Raw genomic sequence first — 19,714 nt, forward strand, 5'->3', positions numbered from 1 at the left:
TAGCGCCATCTGTGGCTATTGGGCCAAGTTTGTCGAGAAATGATTCCAATTTGTTGTCGCTAGATGGCGACTCATGGTCTATATTCGCTTTTTTGCAGCCTTAATTCGCTTTCTAACATAGCTATACAAGTAGTTGGAGTACTTGAAACACTAAGAATGAATCAATTTGTGTTATCGAATCACTATCTGTTTTAAACTCTGTTCTCTTTAAAATCTGTTAAAAAATAGTTGTTTGTTTATGTAACAAAACAATTTAAACTTGCTAGAATATCAGTAGGATTGCCATCTAGTGACGTTAATAGACATTATTCCTTGACAAACTTGGCCTAATAGCCACAGATAGCGCTCCATGACAGAACTAAATTAAGAGATTATTATTTGGAATAATAACTTCATTGAAGTAGTCGACGATCACAAATTTGTTCATATCTTAATTCTTATTTATCGCAAATATTAACAATGGTCATCGAACAATAGTTTAAATAATTATAAACAATATTATATTATAGTATAAATAGTGGCTTAGAATATTATTCAATAGTCCTTCTTTCTCCTATTTCAGAATGTGTAATTCAACTCGTGTAAGGTAAATCTTGTATTTGATAGACTAATTCTGTGTTACTTTTAATGTTATTAATACTCACTGAATTCAAATTCAGACATATTAGATCTAAGAATCGCAATGAAATGTGACGATAATTAATTATTTGCAACAATAAGAAATTAACACACTTGTTCCTTTGACTTATAATTTAGGATCACATAGAAGGAATGGAAGCAAAGAAGGGAACGAAAGAAAGATACTCGTGTTATGCATAATAAATTTATTGAAATCCATCAGAATTACATTCGTACTCTTACGTTTCAAAAATATATTTAGACTGCGAACGGTGACTCGAAAAAAGATTGCAGTACCCCTAGTTTTAATCGATTAATACATAATTATTATTTTAATACGTGTTCTTAAATATACTACCATATTTTTTTATATGAAAACGAGCCTTAAAGTCTTATCGATATCGTGAGTTGAAAATTCGACATAATAAATAAATTGTGATCAATTTGTTACTTGTCATAACAACTACAATGCCTGCGACAACTTTGCATAAAACTATAACATTCATAGGACTGATGTCAATACTACATGCGGCCTATTCAGCTGCGCAACGTAAGTATCACTTTTGTATTGAATTATAATTTTTTGTAATTCAGTATATTATAGGTTAAGTTATTCTACATTTTGTTTTGAACTACTATATTAAACCCTAATATTTTTATAGATCGTTCATACTTGCGAATAACGGAACAAGAATTTACCACTTTACCAATTGATGTAAATATTAAACAGTAATTAAATTTAATATATAAAATTTACAATCAATAACGAATGATATTCTTTTTACAGATTTTAATACAATGCATTGTCAGCTTGTTTATGGCTATGTATGGAGTAATGTATATCGCCGGTGATTTTAAAGAAATTCGAGCTGTAGTTGACTTGGAAAATAAGTCTTGGGAAACTTTGCGAAATCTTCCATCATTTCAAGTGTTCAATCATCGTGGAAGATGTTTATTTCCCCAACTCATGCAATAAAGTTTTTGCATACATCAAAATAATTTGAAACAAGGCATAATACTAATGCAACTTATGGAAAAAAAATAAATCATAAAATTTTATATAAATGCAAATATAGAATTTAAATCAAATGCTACTTTTTATTTGCATTGGTAGTAACACAAACAACAAATAAATACTACAAAGTACCACAATAGTTTGAATTTTAAATCATGTATTTAAAAATATACGTAAATGTACATATACTTTCTATGGACATGGCAGTAAAATATAAATAAAAGAAATTTGACAATTTTATTTATTATTTTTACCTATGTATTGTATATTTATTTTATGTGAAACATCAATAAATGAATAATAGAAGTGCAACTTGATACAAAGACATCACTTTTTCTGCTTCTTCTTTTCAGCTTCTGCTTCCTTTTCTTTCTCAATTTCTGTGACATATTCTCCAATAGTATTTGAATCTAGCATCTATAATATAAAGAAGTTAGAAGATAGATAAAGTATTAAGATTCTTTACACTAGGTATAAAAAATTGTGAAATTTATACCTGTAATGGTTGACCACGTCGCATTACCGCGATTTCTAAATTTTTTTTTCCAGACTGGACTACTTCCAATAAAGCTCTAATAGCCAATTTTATAGAACCTTTTTCTGTTGCCACTTCTTCCGCTGTGTAATATTTTTGTAAAAATTCGAGTACCGTTTTGGCACTTCGACCTGTGGCATTTGCCTTTAAAAAAAAATATTATCTTTTTTTCCTTCTGAAACTTACAAATATTCTATACAAAATACATACCTTCCATTCGTAATAAATGCCTGAAGGCTCTGTTTGATACAAGTGTGGAACCCCGTCATAATCAAATCCTGCTAAAAGACACGATATTCCAAAGGGTCTTCTACCATTACTCTGTGTGTACTTTTGTTTTAAACCTTGAAGTAATTTGTATTTTAACTTTACAATCATGTTGTTAGATATTCTATAAATAATAAAAAATATTCCCCTACCTGCAATATACCTGGTTATATATTCCAAAGTAACAGGATCTTCTACGGTTAATCTATGGCTTTGACATTCGACTTGTGCCCGATTTATTAAAACTCTTGCATCCGCTGTCAAACCTTTAAACGAAATATTATGTGTCAATATACAATATATTGATACATTGTTTGGTAATTTACTTTCTTTTAAAGAAAGTATTTGAATTCAAACCTGCGAATGCCATTACAACGTGCTCGTCTAGAAGACATATCTTACGAACAGTACGTTCTTCTTGTAGTTTTGCGATAGACTTCTTTTCAACTCCTAAAACAACTACATCGTTACCACGAACACCAACCTGAAATAAAATCAAATTTATTACAGTTTCTTTTATTTTGAAACGTGCAAATGTTTGCATTACAAAATGTAAAAGTATTTCAATTTGTACTTCGAATGTACTAAAAGAAACGGAAAACCGTATAAAGAAAGAATCGATAACGGAATACTGTACCCTGTCGCATTTGATACACGAACAATAGTATTTAACGCATGAAATACACAAAATGTTGTATAAAATTCACCGCAAAAATGAAGAAGGTTAGATCAAATTTGTCAACGTACCGCTGTAGAACCTTTCTTCACAGCTTCTTGAGCATATTCCACTTGAAGTAAATGCCCATCTGGTGAAAATACCGTTATAGCCCTATCGTATCTCGTTGTCATTTCTTTAACTTTCTCAAAAGAATATTGAATTTGTTAAATGCACAAAATGACTTCGCCGTTTTTCAAAGCGATTGCTACCAATTGCTACTCACGGCGTGGTTTAATTCCATTTCTTGCCGATAGAGGGTAAGCGTGACTCTACACGATGCGATTTCCTGCATTGAAGTGCACCGATGTTTTTTGATCGTAAATCTTTATCGTAACAAATTAAATAAATAAATGACTTTCATTTTCAAATAAGTGCCAATGTAATACATATTTTTTTTTCTTAAGGAGCAATTACACGAGAGTGAATCACTTGAATATAGTCATTATATCCGGTTGTAATTCTAAATTCGAATCGAGAATAGAGAAATACTGAAATGTTTGCGGAATTATAAAACGGAGACGCACTCACGCAATAGTATTTATTCTACACTGATTGAATTACCCGACGGTTGCTCGGAATAAGAAATATCGTTCGAATACAAAAATTACTGTAACGTTCTTCAATACACAACGTCTTTCGCTTTATTTTCCAAAGCACAAATACAAACAGGACTTCGTTGCTACGCGCACTCGAAGAGTATTAAAGGTAAAAAAGAACGGATCGATATTTCGATTACTATTTACTCCATCGAAAATTCGTACGAGACAAAAAAATTTCGAAATGTAATTTCCAGAAACTTTCGTTATACGAATCGGTATATGAGATATCGTAAATTTTATAATTGGCCAACACCCTTCCTACAACTCCTTTCGGCAGGAATCTCGCAACCTTCTGTAAATTAGGTTACAACTACCGTCAAACCACACAAGTACTCCAAATTTTCCTCCGATACGTCCGACAATTGCCTCACCATGCGACAATAATCACGCAACAGCAATTTACAAAGATTCTCAATTGTCGTAATTTCTTCTCCTCCCATACCAGTCGTGATTTTTAGAATTGTAGGAATTTTCCTATCGCGGGGAAAAACCTACACGCGTCTTGCAATAACTGTCGAATTTGTTCGATCGGAGTTTCCGATGATCGACGCGTTGCTAACTCAGCAATAATTTTTACGTTCGCGAGATAATATCCCGTGGCAAAATAAAGCGACAAACGCGTCCGTTGAAATGCGCTCGAATCACAGGATTCCGTGAAACGTTTCGTGGTGCACGGGGAACGTTTCGCGACACGTTGAACGAACGTTTCGCGATATCGAGCGAAAAAACGTTTGATCTTTCGTCTGCTACGCGACGAAAGGTGGTACGTATCAGGAGTGCATGGAGAATAACGAGACACGGAGAAAGGTAGCGACGACGGTGGTTGGTAAAAGATCGAAGAAAATTGGGTGCATTCGGTATTATCAAATACAAGAGAGTAGTGGGGATTAATAGGTGGAATCTGTATTGTAACTAGTATAAGAGGCAACGATCGGCTTGGTGAAACGTTTAGTCAAGGTTGAGCGCTCTCCCGTGCCGCGTTTGCTCACGCAACATGATCGGGTTGGTAAAGATTCTTGTACTTTATACATGTCACTTATCGTTTCACGATCGGTTCGTTATCGTTCGGTTTTTAGACGGGCACAGTTCTCGAACTCGTCGGTGCCGTGAATACATACGTTTCGGTTTTATTCTCGCTCGCGGGTTCCGTCGTACGCGTTCCCGATTACAAAAGGTGCGACGATCGGACGTTTCCGAAATGCAAAAAGTGGGGGCGTTGTGCGTTTCTGAAAGACGTTAACGATCGCGCCCGCGTCAAGCAGACCACCGTTCAATCGAGAGACGTATTGTACCACCGCGTTTCTCGCGCGACGTCTACACGTCTAATTCGTGGCCACGAATCCGATTAATCGGCAGCTATTCCGTGAGAATCGTGACTAGCGCAACGGATCCGTGTTTCATCGTTCGTGGAACTCGTTCGCGATACACACCTCGCGGTTGCCGCGCTTGAGGTTATGCGCGCTCGATTTCCGTGCAACGGAGGGTCGGAGGGGAAACGAAAAATCGATAAATAATTTTAACAAAAAAAAAAAAAGGACGAACGTTACGAAGAAGTTAGGAAATCTCCACGCATCTCGAGGGACGGATCCAGCTCGGTAACAACGTCCCGGAAAATGCACGAACCGTGACAATACCGACTTCCCGAATACGAACACGAAGACGCATCGTCGTTATCATCGCTCCAAGATGTTAATTAACGCGTGATAAAATAATGGCTCGATTCGAGGAAGTTACTTGATCATTATCGGTGCACAGATAGACAAGGTGACACGATTTGGCACACGATACATTTACCGAAGGCCTCGAATGCATATACCGTTGGGAATGCAACTGCGACCAGTCGTAAATACCGCACGACGATACAGATCGTAATCGATAACGCTAATTCAGACTAAGAGCTCCGGTGATTTTTCTCGCGTATTAATTATCGGGGCTCGTCGCGTTGTTGCGTTGCGCGCGCGGTGAGCGGTGGGGGTTAGGGGGGCGGGGTTGGAGCGCGTTTTATCAGTAGCTTAAAAATGTTTACGACGGTCTTAGAATTACCGCGAGTTTAACGTGCGCGCGATCGTGTGCGCAGACGACAATCGAGTAAATAAATTCGGTCGATTGTTCAAATATGCGCATCACGATCGTTATACATAGTGTAACGATGTATCGTCGTCGATCGTTATATATAGTGTAACGATGTATCGTCGTCGATCGTTATATATAGTGTAACGATGTATCGTCGATTGTTATATTTAGGGTAACGATGTATCGTTATAATAGTGTAACGATGTATCGTCGATCGTTATATATATTGTAACGATGTATCGTCGTCGAAGGAGAATAATTAATTAAAAATCGATGTAACGAAAACAGTAGGATCGATGTAACCGATCAACTCACCCAGAACGTGAGTTACTCAATGTTTCTTCGTTCGTGCAAATATAGTCGTGAAATTGGTACGTTTGCTTCGAAAACAAAGACAGTCGACAAACACGCTTGAAGTTACCGTGCATTCTTCCTACGACGATATCGTTTCGCAAACAAACACGATCGGTTTCCAGATGTGCCTTTATGAAACGAAACATCGTCGACGGTGACGAAAACGATCGATCGAGAAGTGTCGGTTCGACGATCCATTCGGACGAGAATTTTTCATCTTGGAAATAACGGGGAAAAAAATTATATAGAAGGATAGAAAGAAAGAAACGTAACTAGATGCTTTCTCCTTATGCAGACTAAGCAAGAAGAAGATTCTCATTGGCGGGGTGAGCATCGTTATAGTTATAGGTGTGATCATAGCGCTAGTAATCGTTTTCCTCGCTAAACGCTTAGAGAATGATACGGAGACCAGAGATGAGAAATACTTCGGCGTGTACAAGAAGGTAAAGAAAATTTTAGTAAATATTCTATGGTAGATAAATCGTTGGAGGAATGTTGATCGATACCGTACCGGTTGTGTACGCTGTCGATGGACGAACGATGTGGTGAAAGGTGTAATTACTGACTGTGATGTTATAGATTTTTCTTTTTTTTTTTTTTTTTTTATTTATCAAACGCGTGTTTTTCTTGTCGTTTGTCATCATTCGAAGAAGACGTACGATATCTTTGTTGTTATTTAAAAATTCACCGATCGAAAGTGTCGAAGATGTCACCAACAAGTTTCCACGATGTCTACATTATTCGAATAATTACGTTTGAATTACGTTCGCAATTTGAATATTGTTATTACGACTGCGTCTCGATCGCCTCGTTTTTTCAAGGCTTCTTTTTTATTACCTTGTTCCCTCGAGCAAATCATAGTTTTCACTTTCCACTCGAGTCTCTTCTACCATTTTGTATAAAATTAATTTCGAAGAACATCCAGCGACGATTTTTTCTTTTCAATAAAATATATTACCGATCCATTTCGAACTATTGCGTTTCTATAATAATTTTGATATTTAAAGATACTTATAGATAACATTTATAGATAATTTTCTATAATTAAACCTATTATAATAAATACTCGTGTATGTAATCAGTGCATTTCTTTCGTCGTATTATAAACTTAAAAACACGAGTCCATTCGGGACACTTTCACCCGAATGTAATTAAATCTGATCAAACGAAGGAATTATTGTTCCAATTATCGTTTCACTTCTAAAAAACGAACGTGAAAAACTTTTGAAACTCACCTGAAGGCTTTGGGAAACAGCTCAGGGTGAATGCGGTTAGGTAGATGGCGGTTAATTATTCGTTCGTAAGAAAAAAAAAAAACTGCGGATTTAAGGATCAATTTCACTCCGATAGGAACATTGATAATTCTATTTATCGCTTATGTATCTATTTGCAAGGGCGGGGTATCAACGAACGGCCAGGAATGCGCTCAAATTGGCGCCGATATGCTAGCGAAAAATGGCTCGGCTGTGGATGCAGCGATAGCTGCACTTCTCTGCGAGGGGGTCGCTTCTTTGCACAGGTAACAACCCTTTGCGCGCGATTTTTCACTTTTTGGGGCACAGTGGGTTGAAAAGTATAGTTTTCGTTTGAAAAGTACCATTTTTTAACACTCTGTGAGATATTTTTCAACCCGTTGTGAAAAATTCGTATTCATAGTGTAGGTGGGGGAAAATTTATTCTTTTCTTGGGGGACACTTGGGGGAATTAATTCTTTGGGGCACAGTGGGTTGAAAAGTGTGTTATTTTGAACACTCTGTGAGATATTTTTCAACCCGTTGTGAAAAATTCATACTCATAACGTAGGTGGGGGAAAATTTATTCTTTTCTTGAGGGACACTTGGGGGAATTAATTCTTTGAGACATAGTGGGTTGGAAAGTGTCCTACTTGCTTAATGTCCTTGTGAAATATTTTTCAATACACTGTGAAAAAATCCTACTCCTAGAGTAGGTGGAGGAAAATTGATTCTTTTATTGAAAGACATAATGTAAATTGCACTCCTAGTGTAGGTGGAGGGAAATTTATTCTTCTCTTGGGGGACACTCGGTGAACTAACCCTTGGAGTCATAGTTGAAGAATGTTCAATTTTTTTAACACTGTGATTTTTTTTGTTCAATCTACGTTGACAAATTCAAATAACTTCGTAATTAAATGTTCGATTAATCTAATTTTTATCTTTGATCACTACCTGTCGTTTCACGTGTTTAATAACCTACGAAGAATTAACACAAATTCGGTAGAATTCTATGGGACTCTATGGAAGTGGAAGAAACTTCCATGGGGGACTACCAGTTTTCTATTTTCGATTATTCTGTATGGTCCCCATGTTTACCAACCTTTGAAGAGTCAAATCTCTAATTCTTACCAAAACTATTCTCCAAAAACTCATCATGGGACTCGACCTCTACCTCCTAATTAAATATCTAATCGATTTTTGTTCTACCTTCGATCATTCTGTATCCTGTCCTTTACCAACCTCCAAAGAGTTATAATTTCAGAACCATTAATTCCTATCAAAACTATTCTCCAAAATATATATCACAAGATTCGATTCCAGGGGATTCCCAATGACGATCTCAGACTATCAATCCTCTACCACCTAATTAAATATCTAATCGATCTCTTTTCTGCTTTCAATCATTCTGTATCCTGTCCTTTACCAACCCTTGAAGAATTAAAATTCCAGAAACATTAATTCCTATGAAAACTATTCTCCAAAATACGTATCACAAGATTCGATAGGGGATTCCTAATGACGATCTCAATCTATTAATCCTCTACCTCCTAATCAACTATCTAATCGATCTCTTTTCTACTTTCGATCACTCTGTATCCTGTCCTTTATCTCGAATAGTTAAAATTCCAGAAACATTAATCCCTATCTAAAACTATTCCCCGAAAACACAGTATGGGTCTCGGTGGAGGATTCCTGATGACGATTTGGGACGCGAGAAGCAACACCGCCGATTACTTGGACGCCCGCGAGACTGCACCGTCCAGGGCTACCGAGAATATGTTCCAAGGCGACCCAAGCCTGTCGATGTACGGTAGGTTGTTGTCCTTGCTCACCAGGCCATCGTTGACACCGCGTATCGTGTGCGCTAGGCTAGACGCTAGATACGCGTGACATATTGACACGAATACGATGGTCAAGGTGGCTTGGCGATCGCGGTCCCTGGCGAGCTCCGCGGTTACTGGGAGGCTCACCGGAAGTACGGGAAACTGCCGTGGTCCCAACTCTTCGAGCCTACCATCTCTCTGTGCAACACCGGATCCCGTGTGAACAATTACCTGGCCGCCTATCTGACGAGCAAAGAACCACTGATCAAGGCTGAGAGTTCGTTGGCGGAGATACTCATCAACCCGGCCACCAATTCCACATGGAAGGTGAACGCACAGACTTTTTAATCCCTGTGTCAACAATCTGGTCGATTCCAAGCAATATTCGTCGCTGGTCGATCACCTTGTTGGTATCTCTCGCAATCTCCGCGTCGAAACCTACGAGATAAATTCTTACGATTAGTGTCTTAGCGCAAATTGGAGTACCCCGTGTTGCTCTTTGACCACGGGTATACTTGTATTTGCGAATAAATTAATAAATAACCGGGTAACCATTTAGTGTGTTAACACGACGTTTGGATCCGTTGTTAGGTGGGCGACCGGATTAAAAGGCCGCGTCTGGCGGAAACGTTGAAATTGATCGCGACGAACGGACCGGATATATTCTACAACGGGACCATGGGCGACCAACTGGTCGAGGAGATCAAAGCTGCCAATGGGATCATCACCAAGCAAGATCTGCAAAATTACAGGTACGATCGTATTAGTAATTAAATCGTATAGTTAGACACATGGGGGACGTTCTTTTCAGACAAACCCTCAGACACGTTCCACGTGCGATAAGAAAATTTACCAAAGAGAAATTAATCGGTATTCGATGTACCACCTCAGGGAAAATTTTTAACGAAAAAGAAATTTTTCGATAAAAAATTATGATCGCGATTTTTTTTTAACAAAAGTATATATTTTCTTATCCGCCAATCGGTGGGTGTTCGCATTAATTTGGAAAGTGTATCAGAGGACTCGAGTCGAAAGTTAATTATTGGGTTGTTCGGAAAGTCGTTTCGTTTTTTTTTTTTTTTTTTGGTGAAAATGAAACACGATTTTTTTCAAAGTGTATAAACATTCGATTAAATTGTGTATTCTCCATTTTGGAAAACGAAATGACTTTCCGAACAGCCCAATAGTTCAAAAGTTACGATGTTCGTATACGCGAAACATTACGCGCCTGCGAAATGTGACACGCATTCGACCCTAAGCGCGGCTAACATCAATCGGTGTCACCCAATCGGACAACATCATTGTTACGCTCGCGGCGTGGTGCGTTGTGCCGAAATTTTCTTGATTCGAAACCGTCTCTCTTCTTCGGTCTCGTGTCCTTGACCCCAAGAAGCGAACCAACGTACCCGTTGAATCATCGAAAAACATTGTTTCCAAATTTAAATCGACTTTCGATATTTTATTAACGCCAATCACGCGTGTTCCAAGTGTACAATTGTTTTCAAAGGCTGACAATCATCTGCAAGAGAAAAAAATAAATAAATAGACAATGAATCCGCGGTTGTGTTTAAATAAACAACGCGGAATTATTGTTAATAATTTCTTATCAACCCTTTGCACTCGAACGTCCTCTCAAGGGCACAAAAAAGCAAATCAAAATACGGTACTTGATATCATTATAAATTTCTTTTCTCAATTCGACCAGAGCTTCGAAAGCTTGAGCTTCGTATATTGGCTTTAAGAACATAATCTTTAAGGTAAGGCTTGGAAGCTTTTAATGTACGTATTTGATCAGTGTATGGTCAATTAGTGGAACACGGTTAACATCCAATTTCTCGCAGGGTAAAGTGGAGGAAACCGATCGAATCGAAGGTGGGTAACTTGACAATGTACACCGCGCCCCCACCGGGCTCAGGGGCAATTCTGAGCTTCATCATGAACATACTCACCGGGCTAGTGCCCATCGACGACGAGGGTGTCATGTGGCAGCGTTTCATCGAAACGTTCAAATGGGCGTACGCCAGACGAACCGAATTGGCCGATCCTGATTTCTCGAACGGTAGTGTCGGTGAGTCTACGGAATTTGACATTACCTAAATCTAACATTACGTTAAATTGTTCAATCGTTTGTAACGAGAAGCGAAAGATTCGTCACGATAAGCCACTTACTAACTAATCGGAGAGAGTCAACACTTCGTAATCTTGTATAATGAGCGTCCTCGGGTTGCAAAAAAAAAAGAAAATAGCCGATAAACGAGCGTTCACGATGAATTCCATTGTTACGAAATTAAACGTCGCCCAGTTCTCCAAAGATACGATATCCGTGATAAACGAATGCCGCCACTCGAAAATAATCAACAATTGTCCGTTACCATTGATTAAGCACTCCACGTGCTGCTCATTGATTCTATTTAAACTTCTTTTTCTGCAAAAGACGTTTACGCCTGTTACGCGTCTCGTGGTTCGGGTAGCGATCAATTGTCGCGATTTACGAGGAAAACGTTGCTTCAAGTACGTTTAATTTGCCATGAAACGAATCCGCGACGTTCTCCGTACGATTGTAATGTCGTAATGTTCTTTAAGAGTAATTTCACTGGTACATAGATGCATTGGTCGCCAACTTAACGTCCAGAGACTACGCCGACACCATCCGTAAGAGAATCAAAGACAATGTGACAAATAACAATCCGGAATATTATGGCGCTGTCACGTCCACTATCGAGGATTCGGGAACCTCTCACGTGTCCGTGCTGGCTCCCGATGGATCGGCTGTTTCGGTAACATCGACCATAAATCAAGTGTACGTTCCATGAACGTCAAACTGATATGTTAATTTTGAACAAAGGCAACTGTTGCTCGTAATTATTTCAACGACACGGACTTTGTTTTTTCAAGGCGAACGATTATTCTTCACTTTAATCAGAATTACACTTACTTTAAACCTTTGTTGCACAGCAGTCCCTCTATTATTAATAGAGACGAGGTGTTAATTGGACGATAATTAAGTTATTTTTTCCTTAGGATAATTGATAAGTATAATTATATACAACTGCAATAATAATACATATTATTGTGAAGTACATGCATGCCTCATATAATGTACATTTAAATAACTAATCTCGTGCATTTCTCTTCAATTAATCCTTTTACAATTATTGGTCCGTTTTATCTTTTTCTATCAATAACCATGAAATACCAAATTTTGTGATTTCAGTTTGTGTACATGGCAAATTGTTTATCTTAATAGTCACCGTTTGTCTATGACAACGGTTAGTTGTACAAAATAACAAACTTTTCGAATAGAGACACGTACACCAGTGAAGGGTATTCGATCGGTATTATAACCAATAAGTTAACGTTCTGTTCTTCGAAATTACAAAAAAGTTTGAATATTTATAAGCGGTAGTGTACCTACAGAATCGCGTAAAGATCCTAACGTTTTCTAATCTATCGTTATTCAACAGCTTCGGCGCGATGAAGCGTTCCATATCAACAGGGATAATATTCAACGACGAGATGGACGACTTTAGTTCCCCGAATATAACCAATGGATTCGATCTACCTCCCTCGCCGGCGAATTTCATTCGTCCTGGAAAGAGACCTCTCAGTTCTATGAGCCCAACGATAGTTGTAAGTGACCTCTCGTGGATGAGATATCCACCCACGCGATGCTCCGTCATCGTTATCTGCTTACCTTGTTTGACTTTGTCGTTGTTTGTTTTAGACGAGTATCTAACTTTCAGGAATGTAACTAATTGTTCGAAAAGATTGCGTGAAATAATGCTAGATTATACGTTATATCGGTTGATGTTGTGCAACTGTTTTAATATCGGTATACCGGTCAAGCGGAATTCCACGTTAAATGCTATACTTTTTCTTCTGTTCATATAGGTAGATGAAAGGAGACACGTGCGTTTGGTAATCGGTGCCGCGGGCGGCACTAAAATTACAACCGGAGTAGCGATCGGAATGGTACTAAATCTTTGGTCGGGATACAACTTAAAACAGGCGCTCAACGCGTTTAGAATTCATCATCAGGTGAATGAAAATCTCACGTTGATCGATTCGATGTTACGCAATTCGTTATATTAAAAACTACGTTTCGAAATTGCAGCTAATGCCGATGAACGTACAAAACGAGAAAGGATTTTCTCCGAGTGTGTTGAGCTATTTGTCGAGAATCGGTCACAACGTTACCACATTCTCGGGGATTGGAAGTGCCATTACAGCAGTGACTAAAGAAAATGATAGGGTATTCGCCTGCTCGGATTACCGCAGAGAGGGCAGAACCGCTGGCCTTTGAACGACTATGTATGGTTTGTTCTCGTTATCCCCTGATAGACTAATTGAAATGAGTCAGAATAGGTAACATGAATGTTTCCACACCTCGACTCCGGTTTACATGAAATATAAATTAAGCCCGCGATGTTTTTTTCGGTAAGAATCTAATAAGGGGTGATTATCGAAAAACGCCCCGTCACGATTCCAAATACTTCGTCACAAATTACAGTTACCTTCTCCGCGTCTGTAAAAAGAGTTTTGCACAAAAGTATTAATAGCATAGGCAGATAGGCAAATAGAGAAATTTCTAATGCAAAACTGAAACTAATGTACAAAAAGACAATGGAGTGAGTCACGAGTCGATATTAAAACGCTCCGCGAACAGCGATAATGTCATAGCTTTGATTATCAGTACGAACTTGCAAATAAAAAATTTTTCCATTATATTAATAGTATTTCTAAAAGAACGTATATATTATTTATACATTACTATAAGCATAGCATTAAGTTTTAACGCTATAACTGTCGTAAGATTACTAGTACAAGTATCACCTGTGTCTAATGGTTTATTAAATTTTTTCAAACAAAGATATACCTGTATTATAGAAAAATAATTTATTTAAAACGAGGCATTTGTATATTTTTGTTTTAATACTTTTAACATGAATGATACTAGGTACGCGATTAATATTACTGCTTAATATTACAGTATATTCTTTGATATATTTTACTTTATGATATGGATGATTGTTTGCTAGCTTCAATTAAATAACATAATACGTAACATTATGCACTGTCGTCGCTTTCCGAAAGTCCAGCTTCTTTTTTCACTTTTCTTACATAACGCTTCACTTTTTTCGTTTTGCATAATCCTTGTTTCGATTTTCTAAGTACTTCGATAGCGTTTAGTTTCTTTTTCAAAGCGGCCGCTCTATCTTTTTCTCTTTGCGGTATAAATTCTTCGACGTACTTATCGTTACCGGCAGGAACATTAAAAAATTTAGACTCAGTAGACTTAACTGCATCTTGTTTATTCGTTGATTCTGTTTTCCTCTTTCGATTTTGAACCACAGATTTCGATTTTGTTCTTTTAATTTGTGGTTGCATACTTTCTTCTTTTTGGTGTGCTTCTTCTGCATTCGGATTATTCAATTTTTGCACAGCTTTTTGAACACGTTTACTCAGATTGACTTCGATCGATTTTGGAATTTTTTGCACTTTAAAATATGCAAATATTGATTTCTGACTCTGTTTCTCTTCCAATCTCTTCAATACAGGTGTCATAATTTCGTCAAACTTCTCTTTGCTCCAACCAAATTTTTGTTTTGTATAATTGGACAAAAGTATCGTGTTGACTTTACCCCAAGTAAAATGTTCTTTCGATTCGTCCACCTCGGGGAAAAGATATGCTTGCGCAACGGCTTGATTTGGAAATCCTGCACAGGTAAAAATAGATCAATCTACGAAAGAACTCGCGTTAAAATAAGACTAATCTTGTGTACCTTTATCAATTTGTATATTTTGTAATTTAGTTCGTAGACCAGCTTTTCCAGGGCCTGCGGATCGACCACTGTTGATCCACGAACAAAACTTCGTCAAACCCTGCAATAAATCATCTCCTTCTGAAGGAAAAGCTGCTAGTATTTCTAGAGCAGTAACAGGCCCAATGCCGGTTACACCTGTAGTATAATCGCTACCAACTAAAAGAGCCAGTCGTATCATTTCGTTTCGCGTTAATTCTGAAAAATAATATTCTTTATTTAGACCATTCGAATGTCTTTATTATTTTTTTTGTTTAATTATTAAAATCTTTGAAACTTATTATTAAACTTACTGAAATGATGCTGTATATCGCAAGAACAATATTCAAGGACTTTTTTATTGTTATCGAAAAAGTTTTTATAAACGCATTGTCCTCCAAAAAGCCATATATCCGAATCGTCTGTAATTGTACCTTCGGTCAGATGAATTTGTTCCAAATATGCGCATTGCGCTTCTGCTTCCATAGGCGCTACAATATATGGTATACCAAATAATCGTAATAGATCCTGTCGACAAATAATTTTTATTTTATAAATAAAATCGATCGAAGTCAATCTGAGTATTATACTGTTGGAAAAATAGCATTAATGTATGTAATTATACCTGAGTTTCGCTACGTATTTGTTGGGTAATATCAATACCCTGTCTATCTAATTTACCAATATTTGCCGCTAATTCGATTTGCTCCTCCTCTAGTCGCGCCTGAAAGCAAAATATATCAAACATTTAAACTAGATTTTATTTGTATTCACAAACGGATCTATACTAATAATATTTATGTACTTGTAAAGATAACAACTCGTCTTCGTTCACGGGCAGGGGACTTATTCTTCTTGAATCATCAGTCGGTACGTCTACACTCGTATCATCTTGTATATTTATAATCTCTACATTATCTATTTGAGAATTAATTACATTTTCTGGGCTGTTTGTTACTTTCGTTTGATCTTTTTCCAATTCTCTATTCGTGTTCTCAATATCTGCATTATTTTCTATGAATTTCATTTCAATATCACCCTGTTTCCCTACATCAGGTAATTGCTGATCTTTAAATTTGTTTTCCGTTGTTTTTACAACTGCTTCCTCTGAAATAACTTTATCTTCCAATGTCTCTTGACTAATGGAAAAGCAGTTTATTAATTTCTTAGGAAATTCATTGGACAATGATGTATTCTGAGACTTTACTTCTGCATTTAATTCACTGTTTGAAGTTTCAAATACATCAGCAAACATATCATTCTCTATTTTCTGATCAGACCTAAATGTTATTACAATGCCTTGTTCCGATGTTTTATCATTAACATCGTTGTCTATGTTTGGTATTGGTACGTCTTCTATTTCTACAAAATCATCAGAATCCGAATCTGTCGAACTAATTACCGTTGCTTCTATTGATTCTATTTGTTCAGTATTTGAAGCATTTGAAGCCACGACAGGCGATACATTGATATTCGATTCTGTGTTCAATTCAGACAATTTAGTTAGTGGCGTATCAAACGATTTCGTGGATTCTGTAGAATCAAGTACTGGAAATTCTTTATCTTCGGACGTCGAAATTTCTTGGTGTATATGTGGTATATTATCTTTATTCTCATAATCTTGTTTTTTAAAAAAAGCAATTTGTTGCAATTCATTCGAGGTATTTTTAATATCTTTAGAATCTTTCTTTTTATTTTGTTCAAGAAGTGAAAGTATTTGGTCTTCTGGTAATCCGCTATATTCTAGCATATATAATAACGCAGGATTTATAGCATTATTTCCGAAATATTTTTTAGACAACGCTCGTGATTCTTTCAATTCAATTTCCGATTCAGCATCGCTACTCATTTCTTCTACTGGTAATGTGGGACTATTTATATTTGTTATTTCAATATCGCTATCCCATTCATCATCGAATGCATATTCATTTATGTCTTCACAAATTGGCACAGTTTTACTAGGACCAGGTACAGGTTCTTCTACCTTGTCTGTAGTATTTGTAGTATTTTCATCGTGTGAATTATCGTTGTTGTTAGTATTTTTAAAATATGCACTTTTATCTACAACATAAAATTTATAAATACAATGAGGTAATCAGTTGCAATTTGAAAATTAAGGATAACTATAATGTACCACTGATATAAAGTAATCTAGTTGAACTGTCGGCGGCAATGCGATAAGTGCAATTGTGACCACTGGTATTTATACCCTGTTCAGTCAATAATTTGTTTAATTCATCTAATGTGAGTGTTTTTCCTCCCATTTCTTTTTCCGCAGATTCTAAATTTGTTTGAACTAATCTACGTTTTAATAAACGTTTCATTTGGAAACCAGAAAACTCGTGTGATTCCTAAATACATACATGTTTGAGATAAACAAGAAAAATTAATATTTAGGTAAATATTAAAATGAATAAATACTTCAGGCATCTCGTGTAAACGGCCCCATGAGTTTTGCTTTCTTGTTTCCTTCAAGTCAGTAAGAATTTCATAACGAACATCAGCTGGTAAAGCTTTAAATTCAGCACTAGCTACATTTACATTGTGAATATTTCCAATCCATTTTGTTTGTTTCCGTGGACTCAGATTAATAGATGAATCAGAATCATAGTCATCGCTAAGATCTGATTCAGCTTTGTTTGTGCTAGGTAAATCTGGTAATTTAAATATATCATCCATAGTTGGCTTACTTTGCATACTCAAAACTACTTCAGAAGACTTATTTGTAACATTTTCTTGCTCTGTATTAAGAACTGTTTTTACTGCAGAATGCTTTATCAAGTTATTTATTAAATCTGTCCTCATCTTTTGGGCTTTATTCTTGGCCATAGATTTCAGCTTCCTGCGCAAGGCCTGTGAATACAAAAGAATAAGAGCCTCTTTTCTCACTACCTGGTTCCCACAGCAAACTAATTATGTACAGACAATGTTATAGTCGAGATAAAAGTACAGTTTCATTAATACACACATGTGCAATGTACTTGGTAATATTTGAAACATGCGATAGTTGCTGTTTAGAAAGTTAAATCAAATAAAATTCATTAACTGTATTACAATGAAACATTATTTTCATACCTACTATCTCCTGAGAAATCAACAATATAAATCTCTAAACTATAGAATAGATTTTTTAAATACATATTTACAATTGTGTCCCTTTTAAGCATTGGTACACCTCCATCAAAAACAAAAACTGGTTTGATCTTATAATACAAAAGTTTGCATATCCTCCTGAACAATCCAATAAGATGCGCATTTGGCTTAGGATTGCCAAAGCGATCTTGATATCCTTGTAATACTTGATGTATCCAAATAGATATATCTACAGAATTAAAAAATCTTGTTATTTTAAACATAGCCAAGTATTTATGTATCTATAAGTATAAAAAATAAATGTAAATATTTAAATATACCAATAGCTAACACTTTTCCTGCGAGGGTCTCCAAAGGGACCTGCTTTCCTGTTGCATCAAGTAAACGCCAAAGACCATAAACACCCATTATATAAGATGAAAAAGCTATAAAAAAATAACATATTCAATTAAATGGTTACATATAATACAATGCACTAATGAAATTGTCTGTACTAAAAATACATATTTTGCAAGAAAGAATAGGATCTTAAAGGTGAGTTTAACTCACCTTTTTACTTGCATTCGTAGCTTAAACAACTATATGTACCGATTACAATACTTGGTTTCGATTATTCATAACCTAAATAACAAGTAGATACTTAAGTGAAGTAGTTTACAAAATATTTAGTGTTTATAAAAATAATTTCACTAATATGTATTTTATATATGTTAATGTCACAAGCCACTAAATTACTTATTTTAAAGGACATTAAAACGTACTTACTTCGGCTTGTAAACTCTTCCACGATTCAACATCGCAATGTACCGGTCAGCTGATTACAGAAACAATACACTTGCACACGCTAAGCGCACTAACACATTTGCATTCGTAGAGTGCAACGCTTTTTAAAATAATAATATTGTCTGTACATACGCACTGGTTGAAAAAACATAATTATTAAATAAAATATTTTGATAAGTATATGTTACCGCCGTGCAAATTTCCAGGTCATTTCACTAGGTCTTCCGAGTATTATTCATAGTACTCTACTTTCATCGAAATTGGTTTCATAAAATAACACTCGTATTTAGAATATATATTGTTTCTTAACACATGACTTCTTTTTTTCGAATAATCTACCATTTATTAAAATACTAACTTTAATACTATATTAAAATCATAAAACGTACCTACATAAATTGCATACGTAGTAAAAAGCTATAATAATGTTAAAATGAATAAAGTTTATATTCAACTTTGAATTAGTTACAGCTAGGATAATGTATAATTTCTTTACAAACTTTATATACAAAGTACAGTTAAACAATATGTAAAAACTCGCACGTATACAATATAAAGGGAAAAAGAGAATTTTATAAAATCGCATAATGTAGATTTTCGAACATCTATACTATTATATTCAAGTAAGATTTTCGGTTAGCATGAAATAAAAAGTAAGTGCATAGAACGTTAGTTTGCTTATCCATACGCACTCGTCCTATATTACGCAGTATCAGCCTCTTGGTCATTTGTGTGACTCTTATACAAATACGTAATGTAATACGTAGATGTACTTGTGTATTTCCTCGTGTATTCCACGG

General features: G+C 36.1%; 4 protein-coding genes across 8 annotated transcripts; 2 read left to right on the top strand and 2 right to left on the bottom strand.

Annotated features, from left to right (window-relative positions):
- The first annotated feature begins 445 nt into the window (after window positions 1–445).
- Emc5 (ER membrane protein complex subunit 5) lies at window positions 446–1,873 on the top strand. The gene is made up of 4 exons (XM_076310502.1): window positions 446–586; window positions 757–1,168; window positions 1,281–1,333; window positions 1,406–1,873. Exons 2-4 carry the CDS (start codon window positions 1,087–1,089, stop codon window positions 1,592–1,594), a joined length of 324 nt encoding a protein of 107 aa, XP_076166617.1. The 5' UTR covers window positions 446–586; window positions 757–1,086; the 3' UTR covers window positions 1,595–1,873.
- On the bottom strand, window positions 1,857–4,758 carry Prosalpha4 (proteasome alpha4 subunit). Of its 4 annotated transcripts, none has more exons than XM_076310500.1 (8): window positions 3,682–4,758; window positions 3,377–3,476; window positions 3,183–3,292; window positions 2,793–2,919; window positions 2,588–2,701; window positions 2,379–2,512; window positions 2,130–2,312; window positions 1,857–2,050 (listed from the first exon to the last, which is right to left on the bottom strand). In XM_076310500.1, exons 3-8 carry the CDS (start codon window positions 3,282–3,284, stop codon window positions 1,961–1,963), a joined length of 750 nt encoding a protein of 249 aa, XP_076166615.1. In that variant the 5' UTR covers window positions 3,285–3,292; window positions 3,377–3,476; window positions 3,682–4,758; the 3' UTR covers window positions 1,857–1,960. The 4 variants fall into 4 exon arrangements, with proteins under 4 accessions (XP_076166615.1, XP_076166614.1, XP_076166616.1 ...); XM_076310499.1 differs by having other exon boundaries at window positions 4,067–4,757; XM_076310501.1 differs by having other exon boundaries at window positions 4,124–4,142.
- On the top strand, window positions 4,397–14,146 carry LOC143146321 (glutathione hydrolase 1 proenzyme). The gene is made up of 11 exons (XM_076310497.1): window positions 4,397–4,754; window positions 6,475–6,622; window positions 7,574–7,698; window positions 9,085–9,224; window positions 9,332–9,564; window positions 9,829–9,989; window positions 11,079–11,305; window positions 11,842–12,037; window positions 12,702–12,867; window positions 13,129–13,275; window positions 13,352–14,146. The coding sequence occupies exons 1-11, from the start codon at window positions 4,747–4,749 to the stop codon at window positions 13,538–13,540; spliced, it is 1,740 nt and encodes a 579-aa protein (XP_076166612.1). The 5' UTR covers window positions 4,397–4,746; the 3' UTR covers window positions 13,541–14,146.
- Window positions 14,087–19,248, bottom strand: Mus201 (rad2 superfamily protein mus201). Of its 2 annotated transcripts, XM_076310494.1 has the most exons (11): window positions 18,897–19,248; window positions 18,681–18,752; window positions 18,452–18,556; window positions 18,185–18,360; window positions 17,460–17,891; window positions 17,173–17,389; window positions 15,844–17,099; window positions 15,664–15,762; window positions 15,353–15,566; window positions 15,021–15,257; window positions 14,087–14,954 (listed from the first exon to the last, which is right to left on the bottom strand). In XM_076310494.1, exons 3-11 carry the CDS (start codon window positions 18,537–18,539, stop codon window positions 14,305–14,307), a joined length of 3,369 nt encoding a protein of 1,122 aa, XP_076166609.1. In that variant the 5' UTR covers window positions 18,540–18,556; window positions 18,681–18,752; window positions 18,897–19,248; the 3' UTR covers window positions 14,087–14,304. The 2 variants fall into 2 exon arrangements, with proteins under 2 accessions (XP_076166609.1, XP_076166610.1); XM_076310495.1 differs by lacking the exon at window positions 18,681–18,752.
- Between the last annotated feature and the right edge of the window lie 466 nt (window positions 19,249–19,714).

The sequence above is a fragment of the Ptiloglossa arizonensis genome, chromosome 4, assembly GCF_051014685.1.
Source record: "Ptiloglossa arizonensis isolate GNS036 chromosome 4, iyPtiAriz1_principal, whole genome shotgun sequence".
Taxonomy (NCBI): domain Eukaryota; kingdom Metazoa; phylum Arthropoda; class Insecta; order Hymenoptera; family Colletidae; genus Ptiloglossa; species Ptiloglossa arizonensis.

Bases quoted from the DNA above. Each gene is read 5' to 3' on its own strand.
- Prosalpha4 (XM_076310500.1), bottom strand. From the start codon at position 3,284: ATGACAACGAGATACGATAGGGCTATAACGGTATTTTCACCAGATGGG. The intron at 2,702-2,792 runs GTTTGAATTCAA...TTTCGTTTAAAG, and splicing joins CGTTGTAATGGCATTCGCAG to GTTTGACAGCGGATGCAAGA. The intron at 2,051-2,129 runs GTATAAATTTCA...TTTATATTATAG, and splicing joins GACGTGGTCAACCATTACAG to ATGCTAGATTCAAATACTAT.
- LOC143146321 (XM_076310497.1), top strand. The intron at 6,623-7,573 runs GTAAAGAAAATT...TCTATTTGCAAG, and splicing joins ACTTCGGCGTGTACAAGAAG to GGCGGGGTATCAACGAACGG. The intron at 11,306-11,841 runs GTGAGTCTACGG...ACTGGTACATAG, and splicing joins TTTCTCGAACGGTAGTGTCG to ATGCATTGGTCGCCAACTTA.
- Mus201 (XM_076310495.1), bottom strand. From the start codon at position 18,539: ATGGGTGTTTATGGTCTTTGGCGTTTACTTGATGCAACAGGAAAGCAG. The intron at 17,892-18,184 runs GTAAATATGTAT...TTGTATTCACAG, and splicing joins TGCTTAAAAGGGACACAATT to GCCTTGCGCAGGAAGCTGAA. The intron at 14,955-15,020 runs GTACACAAGATT...TTACCTGTGCAG, and splicing joins AAATATACAAATTGATAAAG to GATTTCCAAATCAAGCCGTT.
- Emc5 (XM_076310502.1), top strand. From the start codon at position 1,087: ATGCCTGCGACAACTTTGCATAAAACTATAACATTCATAGGACTGATG. The intron at 1,169-1,280 runs GTAAGTATCACT...ATATTTTTATAG, and splicing joins GGCCTATTCAGCTGCGCAAC to ATCGTTCATACTTGCGAATA. The intron at 1,334-1,405 runs GTAAATATTAAA...TTCTTTTTACAG, and splicing joins TTACCACTTTACCAATTGAT to ATTTTAATACAATGCATTGT.